This window comes from Saccharomyces paradoxus (assembly GCF_002079055.1).
Source record: "Saccharomyces paradoxus strain CBS432 chromosome XII sequence".
In the NCBI taxonomy this organism is placed as follows: domain Eukaryota; kingdom Fungi; phylum Ascomycota; class Saccharomycetes; order Saccharomycetales; family Saccharomycetaceae; genus Saccharomyces; species Saccharomyces paradoxus.
In genome coordinates this window covers 541,883-561,781 of record NC_047498.1, presented here as the reverse complement: position 1 = coordinate 561,781, position 19,899 = coordinate 541,883, and the positions used below count along the sequence as shown (strand labels likewise).

Below are 19,899 nucleotides of genomic sequence, written 5' to 3'. Positions count from 1 at the left end.
AAAACTAGTACTCTAGTTTTATATTTTGGGTTTTTTGGAATCTGGGGTCCTTATAGGATCTTTAGCCTTTCTCTTCATACTTTCCTGTTTAGCCTTTTCTAGTAAGTCATTAACTCTTGTTTCAATATGATTTAAAAATTCTTCTTTCACTTCACCAGATTTGATTAACTCGTAATTAAACGGATCAGAGATTTCTGAAACTTCATTTTCCACATCACTACCTTCCTCAATCACTGAAAGAATCATGCTTGAATCAATTTGTAATTTGGCACCTTTATTACTTTTTAAGTTAAAAAAATTCTCTTCCAATAACTTGTAATCGGTAAAAATATTGGCAAAATTATCCGGCGTTATTTCAATAGGAAACCTATCCTTGAAGAAGTTTTTTGGATATCTAAAATCTTTGTCGACAAGCTTTTTATACTCTAAACCACAATATATGAGGGATAGTACAATGAACGTGTAACCGTCGCACAATAAAGAAACGGGCTGGGTGACAGCCTGCACCATAAAATTTCTTGATTCTTGAAGAATCTTTGGAAAAGCTTTCTTAAAGTTTTCTGGCAGATCATGATCCCTGTTAAATCTATAATAGCCACTGAATACTTCTTCAATCAATTCCTTTGGGTTACTAATATTTAAGTCGAAGCCAAATAGACACAGTATTTTTTTTTCATTCGTCACTAACTTATCTCTGAACTCCCATTTAAGTTTATCAATGTTTGTTCGACTCTTTAAAGACGGTATATTTTGCACCAAAAATTCACAGGTCGCCTTAATATAGGCTTCTATGGGCCTGTTATTCTCCATTGTTTTGCAAGCTGTGACTAGAATTCCCTGAGATATGTGAATGCATTCGGTTATGGTCGTAGGTATTCCATATATGAACCAATATCTGTAAAATAGAATGCATGATGCGGTGTAGGTGTGATCAAAAAGATTTAATTTTTTTTTAAGTGTGTAGAAATACATTAAGCATTTTTCCATATTTTTTTTCATTTCCAATGCTATTGGTTCATTAGTGCCTATCTTTTCAATGATATCTTTGCACTCAAATACCCACTGGTTTTCTGGTGTCTCTATCAAATCCGGCCATAAGGTCCTTGCGTTAAACCCACTCGATGCTGGTGGGGGTGATGCATTATTCGTTGGTTTTGGTAAAACTTGAAATTTTTTCACGTCGCCACTTGAGGATGTAGCAGACATTATCTTACTGTAGCGTGTTGTATATGAAAAATAGTATGGTCTCCCTCAATAAGTGGGCACAACTACTGATCAATTTAGCTGCTCTCTAACAGAAATAGTGATACTTTAATCACTTTTCTTTTTATCCTGAAAAGTGAAAAATAGAAGTTACTGTAAGACCTAGGTCAAAAAGTCAAAAAGAATAGGGCTTACACTAAAAAAACTAAACGATAGGTATGGTGAAGAGAATTAATATAGGTGTATATACGTGTTTTTGGTTCCTGGATAGGGTTGACAAAAACTAATAATAGGGGAATGAGATTTTATATATAAATAGTCACGGTAGATGCTGAAGTAGTGGCGAATTCCCTTTAAATCTTCGAGAAATTTTCGAATTTTTGAGGCTATAAAGTGTTTTGTAACGTTGGAATCATACAGGAGAGAATAAATGGCCGTTTCAATCAAAAAGGAAAAGACAAAATTTGCTCCTGTTAAGGAAGTTTTATCTGAGAAAGATCATGATAATTACGCAAAATTCCAGGATACATCGAAACTAGAATGGTTTTGTAGGACGTCAAACCACAAAAAGTTCAAATCACATAGTTTGTTGAAAGCAGTAAGAAATCCAACGGAAACGAGAATTGAGACGCAAACTCTGTACTTTACGGATCTTACCAACGGCAAATGTGGATTCATCCAACTCTTATATTCCAGTGTTATGGGCGGTATATATAAAGGATTTCAGTTGAATTTTAAAGTATTCAAAGCTAGTAGTGGAGAAGAATCTGAAGAAGACATTGATATATGGGAAAGCTTCAAAATTGATAATATCAAAGATTTTGATACGTTGAAGGTTGAATCGGACAACGTCACGTTTCACTTTGTACCTTTGAAAGAATCTTCGTCTAGTGGGTTTGCTCAATTATTGATTAAGATAGATATTCCGAAGGGGAGTACGAGCTGTTTACTAAAGGATTTGAAAGTTGACATGACCGTAAATCTACAAGAAGGTTTCATAATAAATCCGGATGGCTCCAACTATTACCTTGATAAGAGCATCAGCTTAGAAGAATTAGCTAAAAGAGACTCTTCTAGTACGTCTAGAAGAATGATAAGACATGTTTTTGTTCCTAGAGGTTTTTGCAATGGTACCATATCATACAAAAAAAAGGATAAACTTGTGAAGCTGGACTTGAAAGACACGCCTATGTTATACTTGGATGCTGTTCAAGGGCTAATACCTAACAAGGCGGCTAGTAAATGGAACTTTCTTTGTTTCAATGGTAAGAAGCGTTCGATGATGTGTATTGAATTTACCACAACAAAAGAATATGGCAGCACTACAGTGACTATATGGGCGGTTAGTGATAAAGAAAGAATTCTAGAAGTTGGTTCAAGTGTAAATGATCATGCTGTCAAATTCCCATCAACACAAGAGGATAAACAAAATGGTTGGAAATACCCTACATCTATTTCATTCCCGCGTGGCTTTGAAGAATCTAACTTAAGATTAGTCAATAGGTACGATATAATGAGCGAGCTTCCCGCTTTCATTAGATCTATTGCTGAAAACTTAGCGAACATGAAGCCGTTCATCTACCAATTTTGCCAGAAATCAAAGTTTGATGATGATGAAGGGGTTTCCATCATTGAAAGTACATTTATCAATTGAAAGAATAAAATTCTGCTATATATATTTTCATCATTGCAAGAATATTATATCTATTTTATAAGTAGGTAAGTGCATATATACATATATACACATATATTATAGACTAATTAATAAAATTTTTTATCATCTTCGAAGATAAGGAGTATTCCAGTTGGGGAATGCTACTTCTTGATCAAGGTCTTGTTTTTGTTCCGGATGCTTATAGACAAAAATTCTTATCAATTTGGATGGCTTATAGGGTAAACCGTGCCCGCTTATTGTATCCTTAGGAAATGAAATTTTTTCTCCAGATTGCAAGCAGGCCAAACTCCACGCAAACTGGTATGAAAAAGAACATTCACTATAGTTGAAGATTGCTTCAATGCCATTTAGCTGCTCAATTCTGAAGAGCAACCAGGGTTTCGATATCTGATACGGAATAAAGTCATAACCCAATAGTACTAAATCACCATTGACACAAACGTCTGAATCTGTCCTATCAATGGCTTTCAGTTCCAAGGGAAGATGCGTCGTTCCAGTGCCCTCAAAAATTTGTTCATCGTATAGTCTAGGAAGATGTCCTAGGTTGACACAGTATATTCCTTCAGATGTTATCAATTCGTTGATATATCCTGCGCTTGCCACGATCTGCTTCGGCCCATAGTTGCATATACCTATTTCCGTAATAATTTTCGGTATATATCTGGCAACGTGCGCATTTTTCACATAAAACCAGACGTTTACTGGCGTAGGCTCGTCTTTCCTTCTGGACCAAAAGTTAACAGGTAAAGCTGTCAATGACTGCATGAGAGTTCTTTCCTTGGGCCGACTACCAAAGTTACTGCTGGAATCCACCGCAGTTAAGTCTTGATTTTCGGTATATTTGTCCCATTCCATATTAATTATCTTTCCAGGATATTGTAGTGCATTGTATACAATATACCACGAATCTGCGATGTATTTAGTCATGCACAGGGGCACATTAGTACCCGGTTCTGCCGTGCCTTTAATGATCTCTCTGGAATGCTGCCGAAGTGGGTCCAAACTCTTGACATATAAACATAATGAATTTTTGACAACGGCCCATATATAGTTGTCCTCGGCTATCCATGCCAAACTCTTCTCCTTATAACTATGGTTATGCAAAACGTAAAAGTATTTATTGACAGCACGAAGTTCATTAGGCACGTACTCTAGCAATGATAAATGGATCTCCAATGGTAAATCCATCAAGCTGCGATCGCTCCGATTCATCTCTTGTTTGCACACTCTGTTTTCTTAGCGCCAATGGGCATAGTACAAACGACAAAATGAGCCAAACAAACAGCGAAAATCTATTTAACGTTATCCTGCTTTCCGATAGTGGCGATGTTATGAGATACTCCAGTGTAGATCTACGTGTCTGAGATGACTTTTGATATGAAATCGAGTACGCAATAGAGGGGCAGAGATTTTGGAGAGCAGAAAAAAAGAAAAAAAGAAAATTTCACTTATTGTTCCGATTTTTCCGTGTGGGGTTCGGAATGGCTAGTTGTTCCGTAATGCGATCGAAAGACACACTCTACTAGTAGGCTACTGGAATGCGACTCTCATCTATTTATTGCAAAGATTCCAAAGTGCTAACGATGTTAAACTCTACAATTGAGGAAGAAGTGGGACAATTCATGTATGAATTCTGTTCATAAGTTACCCGTATGTACCAACTACATCTCTTTTTACGAACTGAAATCTCTAAAGGTTGCCCTGCTCGTCGTTTCTTTTTCGTTGGAATTAATATTTTTTTTTTTTTTCATCTCATCACTAAATTGATTTAAAGTACTACTAGGGAAAAGAGACTAGATAATAGGTGCTTTTCACGTTTTGACTTTTAAGTTTTTGGAGTTCTTATATTGGCTTGCTATAAGTATTTGTAAAAACATTGGTATCTTTGAATTCATTCGAAACACTTGCTATAAGAAACAGCTAGAAAACAGGAACCCTTCAAAAGGCTACATTTAGTTACTGCATATTTATTACATTCCTCCCTCCCCACAATTCCGACATAGGACATAACCTATAATATTTTTTTTAATTTCGGTGAGCATTATAAGCAAGAACCGCTTTGAACCTAGTAATATTCATTCTATTAAATTCATTTTCAAGCCTGTTGAATCTAAGGCAAATTCAACAAGGAACAGATAAACAAGTAAGGAAAAACAATCGGCAAACTGAAAGCAGAACAAAATGCCAGGCAAAAAAAGTCCTCGAAAAAGTACGGTGAATCATAGTACACATTCTGGTAAACTACCCGCGAACATCAAAAGACTCATAAAAAAGGGCGAATCTGATACAAAGTCCAGGCAATCACCACCCACGCTGGGTACAACGAGGCCAAGAAGATTTAGCCTTATATACTCTTCCGAGTCATCTTTGAGTGACGTGTCTGATTCTGATAAAAACAAAAGTACAAACCTACATAAAAGCAAGAAAAAAGCAAAAATCATTTCAAATAATTCCCTAGGTAAGAAAAGTAAACTTATACAAAGGCAACTAGACAATGACGACGAGGGCACAGAGTCTTCCGATTACCAAGCTGTAACGGATGGCGAGGACAGTGAAAACGAAGAGCAAGAGAGTGAAGAACAAGATGATGACGAGGATGACGATGATGATGATGATGATGATGATGGTAGTGATAGTGATAGTGAGACAAGTTCGGACGACGAAAATATAGATTTTGTCAAACTGACCGCCCAAAGAAAGAAGAGGGCCATGAAAGCTTTATCTGCGATGAATACGAATAGCAATACACTCTATTCCTCTCGTGAGAACAGCAACAAAATTGATTCCATTAAAATATCACCTAAGAAGGAAGAAGAAGAACAACAACAAAAACAACAACAACAACAAAATAAAAAGAAAGTAAATGGTTCAGGTACTGCTACTTCCCAACAGGCACTATCGTTTAAATTTAAAAAAGAGGGTGACGGCATTAGTTTTGGTAATGGTAGTGAAGATTATAAAGAGGATATTGGTGAAGAAGTCTTGGAATTGAAAAATAAAGAGAGTAATGACAACGAAGAAGAAAAACTAGATTCTAAGGCGATGTTAGGTAACAATGATGAATTACGATTTCCCAATATTTCGGAGTCAGATGAATCTGAATATGATATTGATCAAGATGCGTACTTTGATGTAATTAATAATGAAGACTCTCATGGAGAAATTGGCACAGATCTTGAAACGGGAGACGATGATCTTCCCATATTGGAAGAGGAGGAACAAAATATTGTTTCTGAGCTGCAGAATGACGACCAACTCTCATTTGATGGTAGCATACATGAAGAAGGGTCCGACCCCGTAGAAGACGCTGAAAATAAATTCTTACAAAATGAATACAATCAAGAAAACGGATACGACGAAGAGGATGACGAAGAAGATGAAATAATGTCTGATTTTGATATGCCGTTTTATGAAGATCCGAAATTTGCCAATCTCTATTATTATGGTGATGGTTCAGAACCAAAATTATCCTTGAGTACATCTTTGCCTTTAATGTTGAATGACGAAAAACTATCTAAACTAAAAAAGAAAGAGGCCAAAAAAAAGGAACAGGAAGAAAGGAAACAGAGGCGAAAGCTTTATAAAAAGACCCAAAAACCCAGTGCAAGAACAACTTCCAATGTGGACAACGATGAGTATATTTTCAATGTTTTCTTTCAATCCGATGATGAAAACAGTGACAATAAGATCAAGAAAGGCAAGCACAAAGCGGACAAAAATAGTCTTGACCATAAAAATAAAGGCCTAAATTTAATAAAACCCAATGATAACTTGGAACCATCAGTTCATAAACTAGGCCTGAATTCTGGAAAATACGAATCCTCTGATGATGAATATGACAACATTTTGTTGGATATTGCCCATATGCCTTCTGATGATGAACGTAGTGAATCTGAAGCATCTCATGATCCTGACACAGATGAGGAATTGAGAGCGCTAGATTCAGATAGCTTAGACATTGGCACAGAATTAGATGACGATTACGAAGACGACGATGACGATTCTAGTGTGACAAATGTGTTTATAGACATCGATGATTTAGACCCAGATTCATTTTACTTCCATTACGACGACAGCGATGGATCTTCCTCTATGGCAAGTTCTAACTCAGACAAAGAAAATTCCGACGGATCCAAAGATTGCAAGCATGATCTTTTAGAGACTGTTGTGTACGTTGATGACGAATCTACAGATGAAGATGATAACCTACCACCCCCAAGTTCAAGGTCGAAAAATATTGGCTCAAAGGCAAAGGAAATCGTAAGCTCAAACGTTGTCGGGTTACGTCCACCCAAGTTAGGTACTTGGGAGACTGATAACAAACCTTTTAGTATTATTGATGGTCTCTCTACTAAATCATTATACGCCTTAATCCAAGAACATCAACAACTTCGGGAACAGCATCAAAGGGCTCAAACTCCAGATATTAAAAGAGAGGGAAGCGCCAATGGCAATAATGGCACTGTCAATGGCGACGAATTGACACTCAATGAACTATTAAATATGAGTGAATTAGAGGATGATTCACCATCCCATACAGACGATATGGAGAAAAATGGTAATTGCAATGATGCCACTAATAAAAAAAGTGCCAATGGCCATGCTGCAGATTGGTACGAAGTCCCTAAAGTTCCTTTATCTGCATTTAGAAATAAGGGTATTAATGCCTACGAAGAAGATGAATACATGCTACCAACAAATTCTAATAGAAAAGTTCCCATTGGCTATATTGGTAATGAAAGGACACGGAAGAAGATCGATAAGATGAAAGAGTTACAACGGAAAAAAACTGAAAAGAAAAGGCAATTAAAGAAGAAAAAGAAGCTTTTAAAAATAAGAAAACAAAGGCAAAAGGCAATAAAGGAACAAGAAACTATGAATTTACAGTTGGGAATCAATGGCCATGATATTCCCGGTAACAATAACAGTCATAGTGATATAAACACCGGTACAGACTTCACTACGAATGAAAATACTCCTATGAATGATTTTCCCTCTCACGCATCTGAAGATGCGTCATTGTTACCTCATGATGCTGATCTTACCGTGGGCACCAATACAAGGAAAAACTCAACAAAGAGTGTTGGTTTAGATGAAATCCATGAGATTTTGGGCAAAGACGAAAACGACTTACTACCTGTAGGCGATATCAATGATTACGATACACAAGAAAACCATGCAATTGAAGATACTGACGCCGACATCCTAGCATCGTTAACCGCTCCTGTGCAATTCGACAATACATTAAATCATGAAAACAGTAATTCTATGTGGAGGAGAAGACAGAGTATGGTGGAAGCAGCGGCAGAAAATCTTCGTTTTACTAAAAATGGTTTATTCAGTGAAAGTGCACTGGCAGATATTGAAGGAATTATGGGCAATGATACTAATCATTCGTTCGAGTTCAATGATGTCTTACAGTGAGCTAGTTCGCATCCTTTTTTTTATTGTTATTGCCACCAAATTATCTTTCCTTCTTCAATATCCCCGTCAGTAAGTGACTTTACTCTCCTCTACTTTGAATTATACTTTATCGTTGGTTGAAAAGAATTACATGTTATTTTTTACTTATATATGCATATTTTTATAGAAAACCCAATTAATATTTTTTTACTGGTATAATTCATCAAATGAAATGTATAGAAGCGAGCAAGCTTGAAAGTTCCCTATTTGGTCGATTGCCTACTCTCCGATTTAGGCTGAGGTGATGACCCCATCTCTTCTTGCTATTATAGTGCAGCTTAATATTATATTCGTGTAAAACGACTGAAAATTTTCTGAAAAATTCAGCTCATCGCTCACAGATATAATTGCAGTATAGTATTAAAGGTGAGAATTAGCAACATAATATTCTCAACGCTAATAAGCTATATTACGGTACGACATGGATTTAAAAATCTCATATAAAGGTGTATCATTAAATCCTATCTATGCGGGAAGCAGTGCTGTTGCCACTGTCTCAGAAAATGGTAGAATACTAGCTACTCCAGTGCTTGATGAAATCAACATAATTGATCTAACACCAGGTTCAAGAAAGATTTTACACAAGATCTCTAACGAAGATGAGCAGGAAATAACCGCGTTGAAACTAACTCCCGATGGACAATATCTCACATACGTTTCGCAAGCCCAACTTTTAAAGATCTTTCAACTAAAGACCGGAAAAGTTGTCAGATCAATGAAGATTTCCTCCCCATCATACATTCTTGACGCAGATTCAACTTCGACTCTTCTGGCAGTCGGCGGAACAGATGGTAGTATAATTGTTGTGGATATCGAAAATGGTTACATTACTCATTCGTTCAAAGGTCATGGTGGTACGATTTCCAGCTTGAAATTTTATGGACAATTGAATAGTAAAACATGGTTATTAGCGTCCGGTGACACGAATGGTATGGTAAAAGTATGGGATCTTGTTAAAAGGAAATGCTTACACACATTACAAGAGCACTCTTCTGCCGTGAGAGGGTTGGATATAATCGAGGTACCAGATAGCGATGGACCAAGCCTGCAATTACTTTCCGGTGGTAGAGATGATATTATTAATCTCTGGGATTTTGATATGAAGAAGAAATATAAATTGGCGAAAACCCTTCCAGTAAACCAACAGGTAGAGTCATGCGGATTCTTGAAGAACCGTGACGGTAAACGCATAATTTATACAGCCGGTGGTGATGCAATCTTTCAATTAATTGACTCTGAATCCGGTACTGTGCTCAAAAGGACCAACAAACCTATAGAAGAGTTATTCATTATTGGTGTTCTTCCAATAATGAACAATTCACAGATGTTCTTGGTAATGTCTGATCAAACTTTGCAACTAATTAACGTTGAAGAAGATTTGGAGAATGATGACGGCATAATACAGGTCACTTCGAGCATTGCTGGTAACCATGGTATCATTGCTGACATGAGATATGTTGGCCCAGAGCTAAACAAATTGGCATTGGCCACCAATTCTCCATCGCTAAGAATAATACCCATCCCCGATTTAACAGAGGCCGAGGCTTCGCTGCCTTTGGATGTTGAAATTTATGAAGGTCATGAAGATTTGCTAAACTCATTAGACGCTACTGAAGATGGGCTATGGATTGCAACCGCCTCTAAAGATAATACGGCTATTGTTTGGAGATATAATGAAAACAGCAGTAAGTTTGACATTTATGCTAAGTATATTGGACATTCAGGCGCAGTAACAGCAGTTGGATTGCCAAATATAATGCCAAAGGGATATCCTGAATTTTTATTGACAGCATCAAATGATTTAACCATTAAAAAATGGGTAATTCCAAAGCCAACTGTTACTAAGAGTGTTCAAATTATCAAGGTATCCGAATATACTCGTCATGCTCATGAAAAAGACATCAATGCTTTGTCAGTCTCTCCCAACGATTCTATTTTTGCAACAGCGTCATATGATAAAACTTGTAAGATCTGGAACCTCGAAAATGGTGAATTGGAAGCCACGTTGGCCAACCACAAGCGTGGACTATGGGATGTGTCGTTTTGCCAATATGACAAATTATTGGCAACATCTTCAGGTGATAAGACCGTCAAAATATGGTCATTGGATACTTTCAGCGTTATGAAGACGTTGGAAGGTCATACCAACGCGGTTCAAAGATGTTCCTTTATTAATAAGCAAAAACAATTGATAAGTTGCGGTGCAGATGGCCTGATCAAAATATGGGATTGCTCTAGCGGTGAATGTCTGAAGACTTTGGATGGTCATAATAATAGGCTGTGGGCTTTAAGTACAATGAATGATGGTGATATGATCGTGAGCGCTGATGCAGATGGTGTTTTTCAGTTTTGGAAAGATTGTACCGAACAAGAAAAAGAACAAGAACAAGAAAAGGCTAAGTTACAGGTCGAACAAGAACAATCGCTTCAAAATTATATGAGCCAAGGTGATTGGACAAATGCATTTTTATTAGCAATGACTTTAGATCACCCAATGAGGTTATTTAATGTTTTAAAGAGAGCTCTGGGTGAGTCAAGATCTAGGCAAGATATCGAAGAAGGCAAGAGTGGAGTCATTTTCAATGAAGAATTGGATGAAGCCATTTCTACTCTAAATGACGAACAATTAACGTTGTTAATGAAAAGATGCAGAGATTGGAATACAAATGCCAAAACACACACTATAGCGCAAAGAACTATAAGATGCATTTTGATGCATCATAACATAGCAAAATTAAGTGAAATACCGGGGATGGTAAAGATAGTCGATGCGATAATTCCATACACACAAAGACATTTCACAAGGGTGGATAATTTAGTTGAACAAAGTTACATATTAGATTACGCATTGGTGGAGATGGACAAGCTTTTTTAGGTAGAAATGCCCAGATATTGGACCTTGAAAGGTAGGCAGCAACAACATATTATTTTGTAAACTAGATATATAAAGACAAAATGCATTGATAAAGCGGAAAGCCTAATGAAATAATTCAACATATAGTAAGTTTTACGGGCATTGAAAACTTATTCGCGCGAAGAGATCATCGCTAAAAATTTGCAAAAATGGAGAAGAGCGAAAACTTTCATATATTATAAGAATACATACATGAACTTAGATTATATAGTGAGAATAGTAGGGAAAGAAGTAGCCATAGTATTATACAGAATGTCAGCAGGGGATATATCAGCCATAACTACCAAATCTATCAAAAAAAACAGAAGGAGGAAGAAGAGAAGAACAGCCGATGTTTCATCATCAGATTCTTCGTCGTCAGATTCCTCATCAGAAAATGAAAAGGAGGAAATCCAAAATGGGCCCACCAAAGAGAGTGTTACTGGAAATGGTAAAATTGACCATGCTCTCTCAAAAGGTAATGACGAGGACAGGCATGAAGACATCGAAATGGAAGTTTCCGATGTCGAGCTAACAGACGAAGAGAGCAAGGATTTGAGGTTAAATTCAAAAGAAGTGATAGATGATTTCACCAAAATTTCTTTGAGCAAAATCCCAGAACCTATGAAATCTCAAAAAAAGGACAGTTTCATGAATGCATCGAAAATTGCCGAAAACATCAAGCTTGCGAGGGAAGAATACAACGAATTGGCAGAAAATTTTACACCAAAAGGGAAAGACAAGACAAAAGTAAGGGAAGAATATTTAAATTTACTTTTCGAAAATTACGGTGATGATATCAGTCATCTTAGATCTGCCCCGGATTTTACGAATAAATCCTTATCCGTTTTGGCAGATGCTCTACAAGAAGGAATAGGAATGTTTGATATTGGTGAACTAGAATTGGTCCTGAAAAATAAAGAAATGGAGAATTAAAAAAAAATCATGTTATCTTTTTTAAGCCTTGGCATGTTTCCACAAACAATATATAGATATGCACATTAATTATTCAGATCATTCTTCCATCATAACGAAGAGTAGTTCTGATCCAAGTTGTGCTTCATATAGTATAAGGACGATTTCAGTATACAGTGCGAGTAATAAATGAATGTATTCTGCAATTTATATAAAGGCAAAGAAAAACTTTGGGCATAATACAGTGAGAAGAGCTTGCGATTTGACAGGCAGGGAAAAGAGGAAAAAGCAAAAAGTACAAAGCAAGATACTGGGAAAATAACGAAGCAGATTCAACGAAAACCGATCCCATGCGCATGAAGGCCCATTATGGGTCATCTATTATCCTTTTGGGAATAGAAAAAAAAACTAGTTTGAAATTCATTAGTATAAATAAATTTAAAGAGGAGAATATAGAAACAAATTAAAAGGTAAAAGAAATGCATGTCGAGAAAATCCAGCCCTGTTCCAAATATATAGCAAAACTTCCCAATTCCCAATTTCTTTACAATAAATATGTATAGTGTTGTTACTTTGCACTTAACCTAGTAACTTAACAAAGAACCAAGCTGCACCTGCTGCTACACCACCGACGACGACCATTTCAACACCTTCTGTAACTTTCTTGGAGGTTGAACTGCCACTGCCCATGGATAATTTTGTCTTTACGTAACCGAACCAGAATAATGTTACAACCATGACTATAATAGAGTAAATGAGACCTGTGCCCACGTCTGAAACAAAAAAATATGGCACTAGTGGTACTAGCCCACCAAGTAGATAGCCGCCACCGATGGTAACTGCACTGATTAGTTCTCTATTTTCGGCAGGCTCATCTAGACCCCTACCGTACCTGATAATGAAATCGACCATTAGTTCAGGCGTTCTTTGTAAATCCTTGATGAACGAAACGATTGTTTCATCTGAGAAATTAGGATTGATCTCTAACAAAATGTCTTCAATTTCTCTGTTAATTAGATTGGTGTTATCGTAAAATTTCCTTTTCTCCTTCTTTACTTCAGCATGATAATAATCAGATTCACTCTTCGCTCCTAGATAGCCACCAAGGCCCATAGAAATCGCGCCTGATATCAACTCGGCAAAACCACCAGTAATGACCAATTTTGCATCACCAAGTGAAGATAGGCCGGCCGTTAGGGCAAAGGGGACAGTCAAACCGTCGCTCAGCCCGATAATTAAGTCGCTGATAACGCGAGGATCTACTGACTGGAAGAAACCTAAGTTTGCCTCTTCGTTATTCGAACTGCTATCGTCGTTCCTACTATCTTTCCCTACCGACATCGGCGAGTTTTCTAGATCCTGCGCTGCATTTCTACCGTAGATAATATCCGAGTTAGACGAGGATAAGTTATCATGCCTTGAACTATTACTATTACTACCTCTCAGCAAGGGAGTTGATTCAGACCCCCCCAAATCCGAGGTTCCACCACTACCTTTGGCTTTCTGTATGAGGGTCACCACTGCGTTCTTTAGTGCAACAATGGACATAATATTTGTGTGCACGAGATATGGGAGGACAAAAAAATTGTTTCTTTGTTCAATATATCAGTGAAAAAAAGAGTCTAAAGCTTTGTTCTGTTATGTTTCTATTCTATAAACCTAAAAAAAGCAAAATTTGAGGGCGATGTCGTTTCAAATTGGTTATTCAGACTATTTTATTTTGTATCAATTTTTCATATATAATCTTAATTTTACATCTTCATTGTGAGACATTCGTGCTAACAAAGAAACAAAAAAATGCGGGTCACGAAAGGGGTACTGAACCAATGAGAACAGGGCGCGTTAGTAATATTCGTGAGAAATGCGACGTCATTGGCCGAGGACGGAAAAACATCAATATTGTGAAAGTGTAAAAGTTATATTAAAGATTAAGTTACATTAGTAATTGAAGGTTAACAAGAAGAAAGAAAAGAGAATAAAATTAAAAGCGGACTTTAGGAGTTAGGGTATGATGTCAAACTTCAAATGACAGTGGTTAACGGCTGCTTTTTTTTTTGAACAGTTTAGTGAAAAAACTGGGCTTTTTGTGCTTCGTAGGAATAACTTGAGCTTGTATTGTCTTCGTTGTGTGTGTCGAAGTGGCTATTGTAGGCTGAGATATAATAGGAGTGTCGGTAGGCATGGTGTGCGATGTGGTTGGCTCTGCGACGGACAACTCATTCGTCGATGTTGTCGGATCGGTGGCGTCTTCCTGACGTTGCGGGGTTTGGTCCTGTAAAAGCGAAGAAGAAGACTTTATAGTTTCCTGTTGTTCCGGAGATCTTGTCCTCGTTGTTGACGCTACTGTGGGAGCGGGTATGTTGCCCTGACTTTGTCCGTTTGAGGATGCAGTAGTCGAGTCTGTTTGTTGTTGAAGGGGCGAAAGTGAATCTGCAGCAACTGGATTCGCTGTTACACCGTCGTCTGAAGAAGATCTTGCCGTAGGCACATTTTCTGAAGTAGACGCTGCTTGGAAGCTTTCTTCAGCATTATGACTGACTAGATCCTGCTCGCCTTGATCCTTCTTGTGCTGATAGCCGTAGTTTTCTTGAGAGAATTGCAGCACTTTGTCAAACATAGTTTTGAACTTATTTTTGGAAGAACCGGCTGTTTTTGTCTTCTGCAATGGAACGGGCTCGTATTCATGCACTTCGCTCTGGACTGGAATTTCAGATTCCCCTGAATAATGTTGTTTATTGAGCGAGACACCTCCACTAGGTACCGAATGGCTAACGCCGATCTGGCCAGGTTTAGCGGCCGCGGCGCCATTATCGATCGCTTCAGGTTGAATGCCATGAGAGTTGTAATACCTAGCTTGTGCGATTTTCAAAGCCTGATCATACATCTCTTTATCTGTTAGCCCTGTGTTTGCACTCTTAGGCTCTGGTACCGGCTCTACTACCTTATCCGATTTAGAATTCGAAACCACCGAATGATTGTGCACTTCATGAGGGCCACTTCTAGCATTTCTATTAAAGAAAGAGCTTGTAAATCTTTTTGGTTGAACCTCGACGTCAGATTTGGCAAATTTAGCAGTAGTCGTTGGAGGATCATTACTGCTTCTCAAAGTCATTTTTTGGCCCATCCTACTTTTCCTGGGTTTGTTGCTCCCGAGTGGGGCTGAAGCAATATTTGAAGGAGCATCCGTGTGATACACGTTTCTTTTGGCAACCTCTAAGGCCTTAAGATACATTTCTGCTTCAGTTAATGGTTTCTTAGCCTCCGCTTCTACGTTTTTCATAACGGGCGGTCTTTTCTTCCTTCTTGTCGTCGATGTTTGGTTCCTTTTATTATGAATATGTTTAGTACTGGACTGATGGGTGGGGGGAATATAATCTAATGCGTCACTGAAATTGGATAGACTGCTTTCTTCTTCTAAAGGCATAACGTCTGTAGAATACTTATGGTGAAAATACGATCCAGGCGGGAAATCTGGTTTTTCCACGGCTGGTTCTGAACCATCCGGTAAATGACTTGCACTTATGGGAGAATGCGGATTTTCGTTATCTGTTTCGTTTTCCTCCATTATATCGTGAATGTTATCGCTCGTTTGTTCCTCTAAGATGTCATCATCTTGCAACATGTAGTTTTCACTAAATTCATCGAAATGACGCTGCGAATCACCTACTGGAACCAGATTCTTTGTCGTAGTCGTGGTTTCCACATATTCATATCCATTTATTTTCCTTATTGTCTTTTTAGTAATTGATTGAGTTCTTCCCGAGGGGTCTGTCACTTGTGTAGTCTTTACGGTGATAGAGTTGGCCCTTGAATCGTTATTGTTACCGCTCGCGGATTTGTTCTTGCCGTAGTTTCTTCTAGCATTGGCACCAGATGTCATAGAGTTCATACGGCTCCCATTGGTGGCGTAACCCGGTGGATGCATATGATACTCCCCACTCCTCTGTGACCTCAGCGAGTACGTCTTCTGTGAATACTGCTTACCTGCTCCCCTGGATGATGGCGGAACGGCGGAGGATGTAGAGAGCCTTCTCCCTGTTGCCTTCACCGAACCTCTTTGTTTCGATATTGGAGGTGCATGGCTAACCAGCGAGTGCGACCTTGAATAATTGGTTCGATCCGGTGATGCGGCAGAAGCAGCAGAGGCAGCAGCAGCAGAGAGCTGGGGGCTTTTGTTATAATCTTCGTGGTTCTGATAGTAGTAATCGTACCTGGACAAGTCAGGTACCCTCCTATCCCTCTTTGAAAAACCAAATACCATTATGAACTTTCTTGATCAACAGGATGTCTTTGTTTATTTATTTCAGTGAAAAAATAAGTAAAAGCGATCAATATAAGCAACGTGCAACGATCGAAAGTAATCAAAAGAAACCTAATGTTGGAAGAAAGATTATCACTAAATCAAGCGATGTATTGAAGTATAGGTCCCTGATATTCTTTCCTTTCGTTCTTGCTTCCTCTCCCCTCTTCTCATCCATTCGCTTCATTTATGCTTTTATTTCCTTCTCTTTTTCACACAACAAATGTCCGAAACAAAAAAAAGGGGCCTCAGCCATTAAAGGTAGTCAAAGGCACTTACAAAAGAGTAGTGTCAAACAAGGGAAGGATAAAGGGAAAGAAAGGCTCTGACAGGCTAAAATCAGCAAAGTGGCCATGAGTGAAACTGGTGAAACTTCAGAATATTACAAACAGGCGTTGGAAGAATATAAAGAAGTTCAAGAAGACGAAGACCCGGATGCATGGGACACGAGAATATCCAAGACCGGATGCTACGTAGAGAACCTTGCATTACAGCTGTGTCATGCCGAAACAGGCGACTGGAGGCAGTGTTTCAATGAGATGACGTTATTTAGGAAGTGTTGGGAACAGAATGGTAATAGAGAGCGCGTAAGCACGGTTGACGTGGATGGGACGACCAGTAAGGGCTCGGAAAAGGAGAAGTGAAAATTTAAATATCTTAATGTATAACATGTATATAATAGACAGCCGCAGTCATCGAAACATATTGTTTCCCTTTATAGAATATAACTATTGCGCTTTTGAACGGCATTTCTATGGGATTCTAGAATATTTTTCCGCTCTAGCAGGAAAACGTTCAGCCCAGAAAATTGTTTATATAAGTCGAATAGCAGAGATGGTGATATATCTACTTCACATAGAAACTGGCAAGACAATATTCACTGAATCACAAAGTAAACATGGCTAGGCCTAAAACATTTTTTGATATTTCTATCGGAGGCAAGCCTCAAGGCCGTTTAGTTTTTGAGTTGTACAATGACATAGTGCCTCAAACGGCTGAAAATTTTTTGAAGCTGTGCGAAGGAAATGCTGGAATGGCAAAGACCAAATCTGATATACCATTATCATACAAGGGTTCCATTTTCCATAGAGTTATCAAAGACTTTATGTGTCAATTTGGTGATTTCACTAATTTTAATGGTACTGGTGGTGAAAGCATATACGGTGAAAAATTTGAGGATGAAAATTTTACTGTTAAGCATGATAAACCATTCCTTCTATCCATGGCTAACGCTGGTCCAAATACAAACGGCTCCCAAGCTTTCATAACCTGTGTTCCTACACCTCATTTGGACGGGAAGCACGTTGTGTTTGGTGAAGTCATTCAAGGTAAAAGAATTGTTCGCTTGATTGAAAATCAACAATGTGACCAAGAAAACAACAAGCCATTGCGTGATGTAAAGATTGACAATTGTGGCGTGTTGCCTGACGATTATCAAGTACCAGAGGATGCGGAAGCCACACCAACAGATGAGTACGGTGATAATTACGAAGATATTTTGAAACAAGACGAAAAAGTTGACCTGAAGAATTTCGACACTGTCTTGAAAGCTATCGAAACAGTAAAGAACATTGGTACCGAACAGTTCAAGAAACAAAACTATTCGGTAGCTTTAGAGAAATATATCAAATGTGATAAATTCTTGAAAGAGTATTTCCCAGAAGATTTGGAGAAGGAACAAATTGAAAAAATCAATCAACTGAAAGTATCCATTCCATTGAATATTGCCATCTGCGCCCTTAAGTTGAAAGATTACAAGCAAGTATTAGTAGCAGCATCAGAGGTGCTATATGCCGAAGCCGCTGACGAAAAAGCTAAAGCCAAAGCTTTATACCGTCGTGGCCTGGCCTATTACCATGTTAATGACACAGATATGGCCCTCAATGACCTCGAAATGGCTACCACTTTCCAACCAAACGACGCCGCCATCTTGAAAGCCATTCAAGACACTAAATTAAAAACGAAGCAACAAAATGAAAAGGCCAAGAAGTCTCTTTCAAAGATGTTCTCCTGATTACTTGCATGATGTGTATGCTTAAATGTATAGAAACCAAAGAGTTGTCTTGCCTCAGTAGTTAAGTAAAAAGTACGTTGAAAATTCTGTTAAAAAAATTTCTTTTTCTGGCATAGTGAGCGGATATTTCCCGATGAGCTTTCACGTAATAGAAGATGAAGAAGCTAACGATGCTTTCATTCCGCAGTGAAAGGAATGCGTGTGTCCAGAGAGCAACTGTCTCGCAAATTATTTATAATGCGCTCACAAGAATATGCAACTTTTGTAGATATACCAGTAACAAGAGCTCAGATTGAGCACTGCTCATACTCGTTTTGGTCATCACTATATCCTAAATATGTGCCAAAATCCATAGTAATGAAATCCTTACCAAAAAAATTCATTCAATATTTGAAACAAGATGGTATCAAGTTGCCGCAAGAGGAAAACTCCAGGTCGGTGTACACCGAAGAAATAATAAGAAATGAAGATAACGACTATAGTGATTGGGAAGATGATGAAGATACCGCCACCGAATATGTCCAAGAAGTTGAGCCATTAATAGATTTTCCAGAATTACACCAGCAATTAAAGGATGCATTGAACGAATTAGGAGCAGTGGCTCCTAAGTTGAATTGGTCAGCACCAAGAGACGCTACTTGGATTTTGCCGAATAATACTATGAAGTGTAACGAGGTAAATGAAGTTTACCTACTTTTGAACGCATCCAATTATATAATGCATGATCTTCAAAGAGCATTTGAAGGTTGCGCGGACGGGGATGACGTAAAAGGATTTAAATATGACTTGGTACTTAGACAATGGTGTGATATGAACCCAGCACTAGAATTTAGGGTCTTCGTTAAGAATACTCATATCGTCGGGGCCACCCAACGTGATTTAAATTATTATGACTATTTAGATGAACTGTCAGATACCTTCAAGGATCTCATTGATGAGATGGTTCATGATGTTGTCCTGCCCAAGTTTCCTGACAAAAGTTTCGTTCTCGACGTTTATATTCCAAGACCTTTCAATGAAATTTTCATTGTTGATATAAATCCGTTTGCCAGGAAGACAGATTCTTTGCTTTTTTCATGGAACGAGATTGCTGCGATAGCACCTGCGAAAGATGTCATCGAGGATTATGAACTGAGGTTAGTGACGAGGCATAACACTGGTAGATTCGCTTCAAAAGAGCATTCCGAAAACCATGTGCCGCAGGATCTTGTAGAAGCCAGTTTAAATCCTGAAGCAATTCGAGAGCTGACGCAAAAATGGAAGGAACTACTTTCTCAACAAGCTGAGGAAGAAAGTAGCAATAGCGAGAATGAAGCCTAGATGCGGAGCTCGCTTTTTAAATGTATTCGTCTTTTTATTACCCCGTTACATGATCATATAAAATTATTTACATTGGTTTATATAAACGTTAGTCCGATAAGGCACCAAAAAAGGGC

At 38.1% G+C, this 19,899-nt stretch overlaps 11 protein-coding genes across 11 annotated transcripts; 7 read left to right on the top strand and 4 right to left on the bottom strand.

Annotated features, from left to right (window-relative positions):
* Positions 1-18: 18 nt before the first annotated feature.
* BUR2 (Bur2p) lies at positions 19-1,206 on the bottom strand (the record flags this gene model as incomplete). The annotated part of the gene is made up of 1 exon (XM_033912090.1): positions 19-1,206. One exon carries the CDS (start codon positions 1,204-1,206, stop codon positions 19-21), a length of 1,188 nt encoding a protein of 395 aa, XP_033767981.1.
* A 427-nt stretch (positions 1,207-1,633) lies between these two features.
* Positions 1,634-2,857, top strand: SPAR_L02560 (uncharacterized protein; the record flags this gene model as incomplete). The annotated part of the gene is made up of 1 exon (XM_033912089.1): positions 1,634-2,857. The coding sequence occupies one exon, from the start codon at positions 1,634-1,636 to the stop codon at positions 2,855-2,857; it is 1,224 nt and encodes a 407-aa protein (XP_033767980.1).
* A 123-nt stretch (positions 2,858-2,980) lies between these two features.
* UCC1 (Ucc1p) lies at positions 2,981-4,090 on the bottom strand (the record flags this gene model as incomplete). The annotated part of the gene is made up of 1 exon (XM_033912088.1): positions 2,981-4,090. The coding sequence occupies one exon, from the start codon at positions 4,088-4,090 to the stop codon at positions 2,981-2,983; it is 1,110 nt and encodes a 369-aa protein (XP_033767979.1).
* Positions 4,091-5,059: 969 nt separating this feature from the next.
* Positions 5,060-8,302, top strand: IFH1 (Ifh1p; the record flags this gene model as incomplete). Its single annotated transcript, XM_033912087.1, has 1 exon — positions 5,060-8,302. One exon carries the CDS (start codon positions 5,060-5,062, stop codon positions 8,300-8,302), a length of 3,243 nt encoding a protein of 1,080 aa, XP_033767978.1.
* A 460-nt stretch (positions 8,303-8,762) lies between these two features.
* UTP13 (U3 snoRNA-associated protein UTP13) lies at positions 8,763-11,216 on the top strand (the record flags this gene model as incomplete). Its single annotated transcript, XM_033912086.1, has 1 exon — positions 8,763-11,216. One exon carries the CDS (start codon positions 8,763-8,765, stop codon positions 11,214-11,216), a length of 2,454 nt encoding a protein of 817 aa, XP_033767977.1.
* Positions 11,217-11,507: 291 nt separating this feature from the next.
* On the top strand, positions 11,508-12,170 carry RSA3 (Rsa3p; the record flags this gene model as incomplete). The annotated part of the gene is made up of 1 exon (XM_033912085.1): positions 11,508-12,170. One exon carries the CDS (start codon positions 11,508-11,510, stop codon positions 12,168-12,170), a length of 663 nt encoding a protein of 220 aa, XP_033767976.1.
* A 558-nt stretch (positions 12,171-12,728) lies between these two features.
* On the bottom strand, positions 12,729-13,697 carry CCC1 (Ccc1p; the record flags this gene model as incomplete). The annotated part of the gene is made up of 1 exon (XM_033912084.1): positions 12,729-13,697. The coding sequence occupies one exon, from the start codon at positions 13,695-13,697 to the stop codon at positions 12,729-12,731; it is 969 nt and encodes a 322-aa protein (XP_033767975.1).
* A 487-nt stretch (positions 13,698-14,184) lies between these two features.
* On the bottom strand, positions 14,185-16,410 carry MSC3 (Msc3p; the record flags this gene model as incomplete). The annotated part of the gene is made up of 1 exon (XM_033912083.1): positions 14,185-16,410. The coding sequence occupies one exon, from the start codon at positions 16,408-16,410 to the stop codon at positions 14,185-14,187; it is 2,226 nt and encodes a 741-aa protein (XP_033767974.1).
* Positions 16,411-16,802: 392 nt separating this feature from the next.
* Positions 16,803-17,093, top strand: COA4 (Coa4p; the record flags this gene model as incomplete). The annotated part of the gene is made up of 1 exon (XM_033912082.1): positions 16,803-17,093. The coding sequence occupies one exon, from the start codon at positions 16,803-16,805 to the stop codon at positions 17,091-17,093; it is 291 nt and encodes a 96-aa protein (XP_033767973.1).
* A 254-nt stretch (positions 17,094-17,347) lies between these two features.
* CPR6 (peptidylprolyl isomerase CPR6) lies at positions 17,348-18,463 on the top strand (the record flags this gene model as incomplete). The annotated part of the gene is made up of 1 exon (XM_033912081.1): positions 17,348-18,463. One exon carries the CDS (start codon positions 17,348-17,350, stop codon positions 18,461-18,463), a length of 1,116 nt encoding a protein of 371 aa, XP_033767972.1.
* A 195-nt stretch (positions 18,464-18,658) lies between these two features.
* Positions 18,659-19,783, top strand: CDC123 (cell proliferation protein CDC123; the record flags this gene model as incomplete). The annotated part of the gene is made up of 1 exon (XM_033912080.1): positions 18,659-19,783. One exon carries the CDS (start codon positions 18,659-18,661, stop codon positions 19,781-19,783), a length of 1,125 nt encoding a protein of 374 aa, XP_033767971.1.
* Between the last annotated feature and the right edge of the window lie 116 nt (positions 19,784-19,899).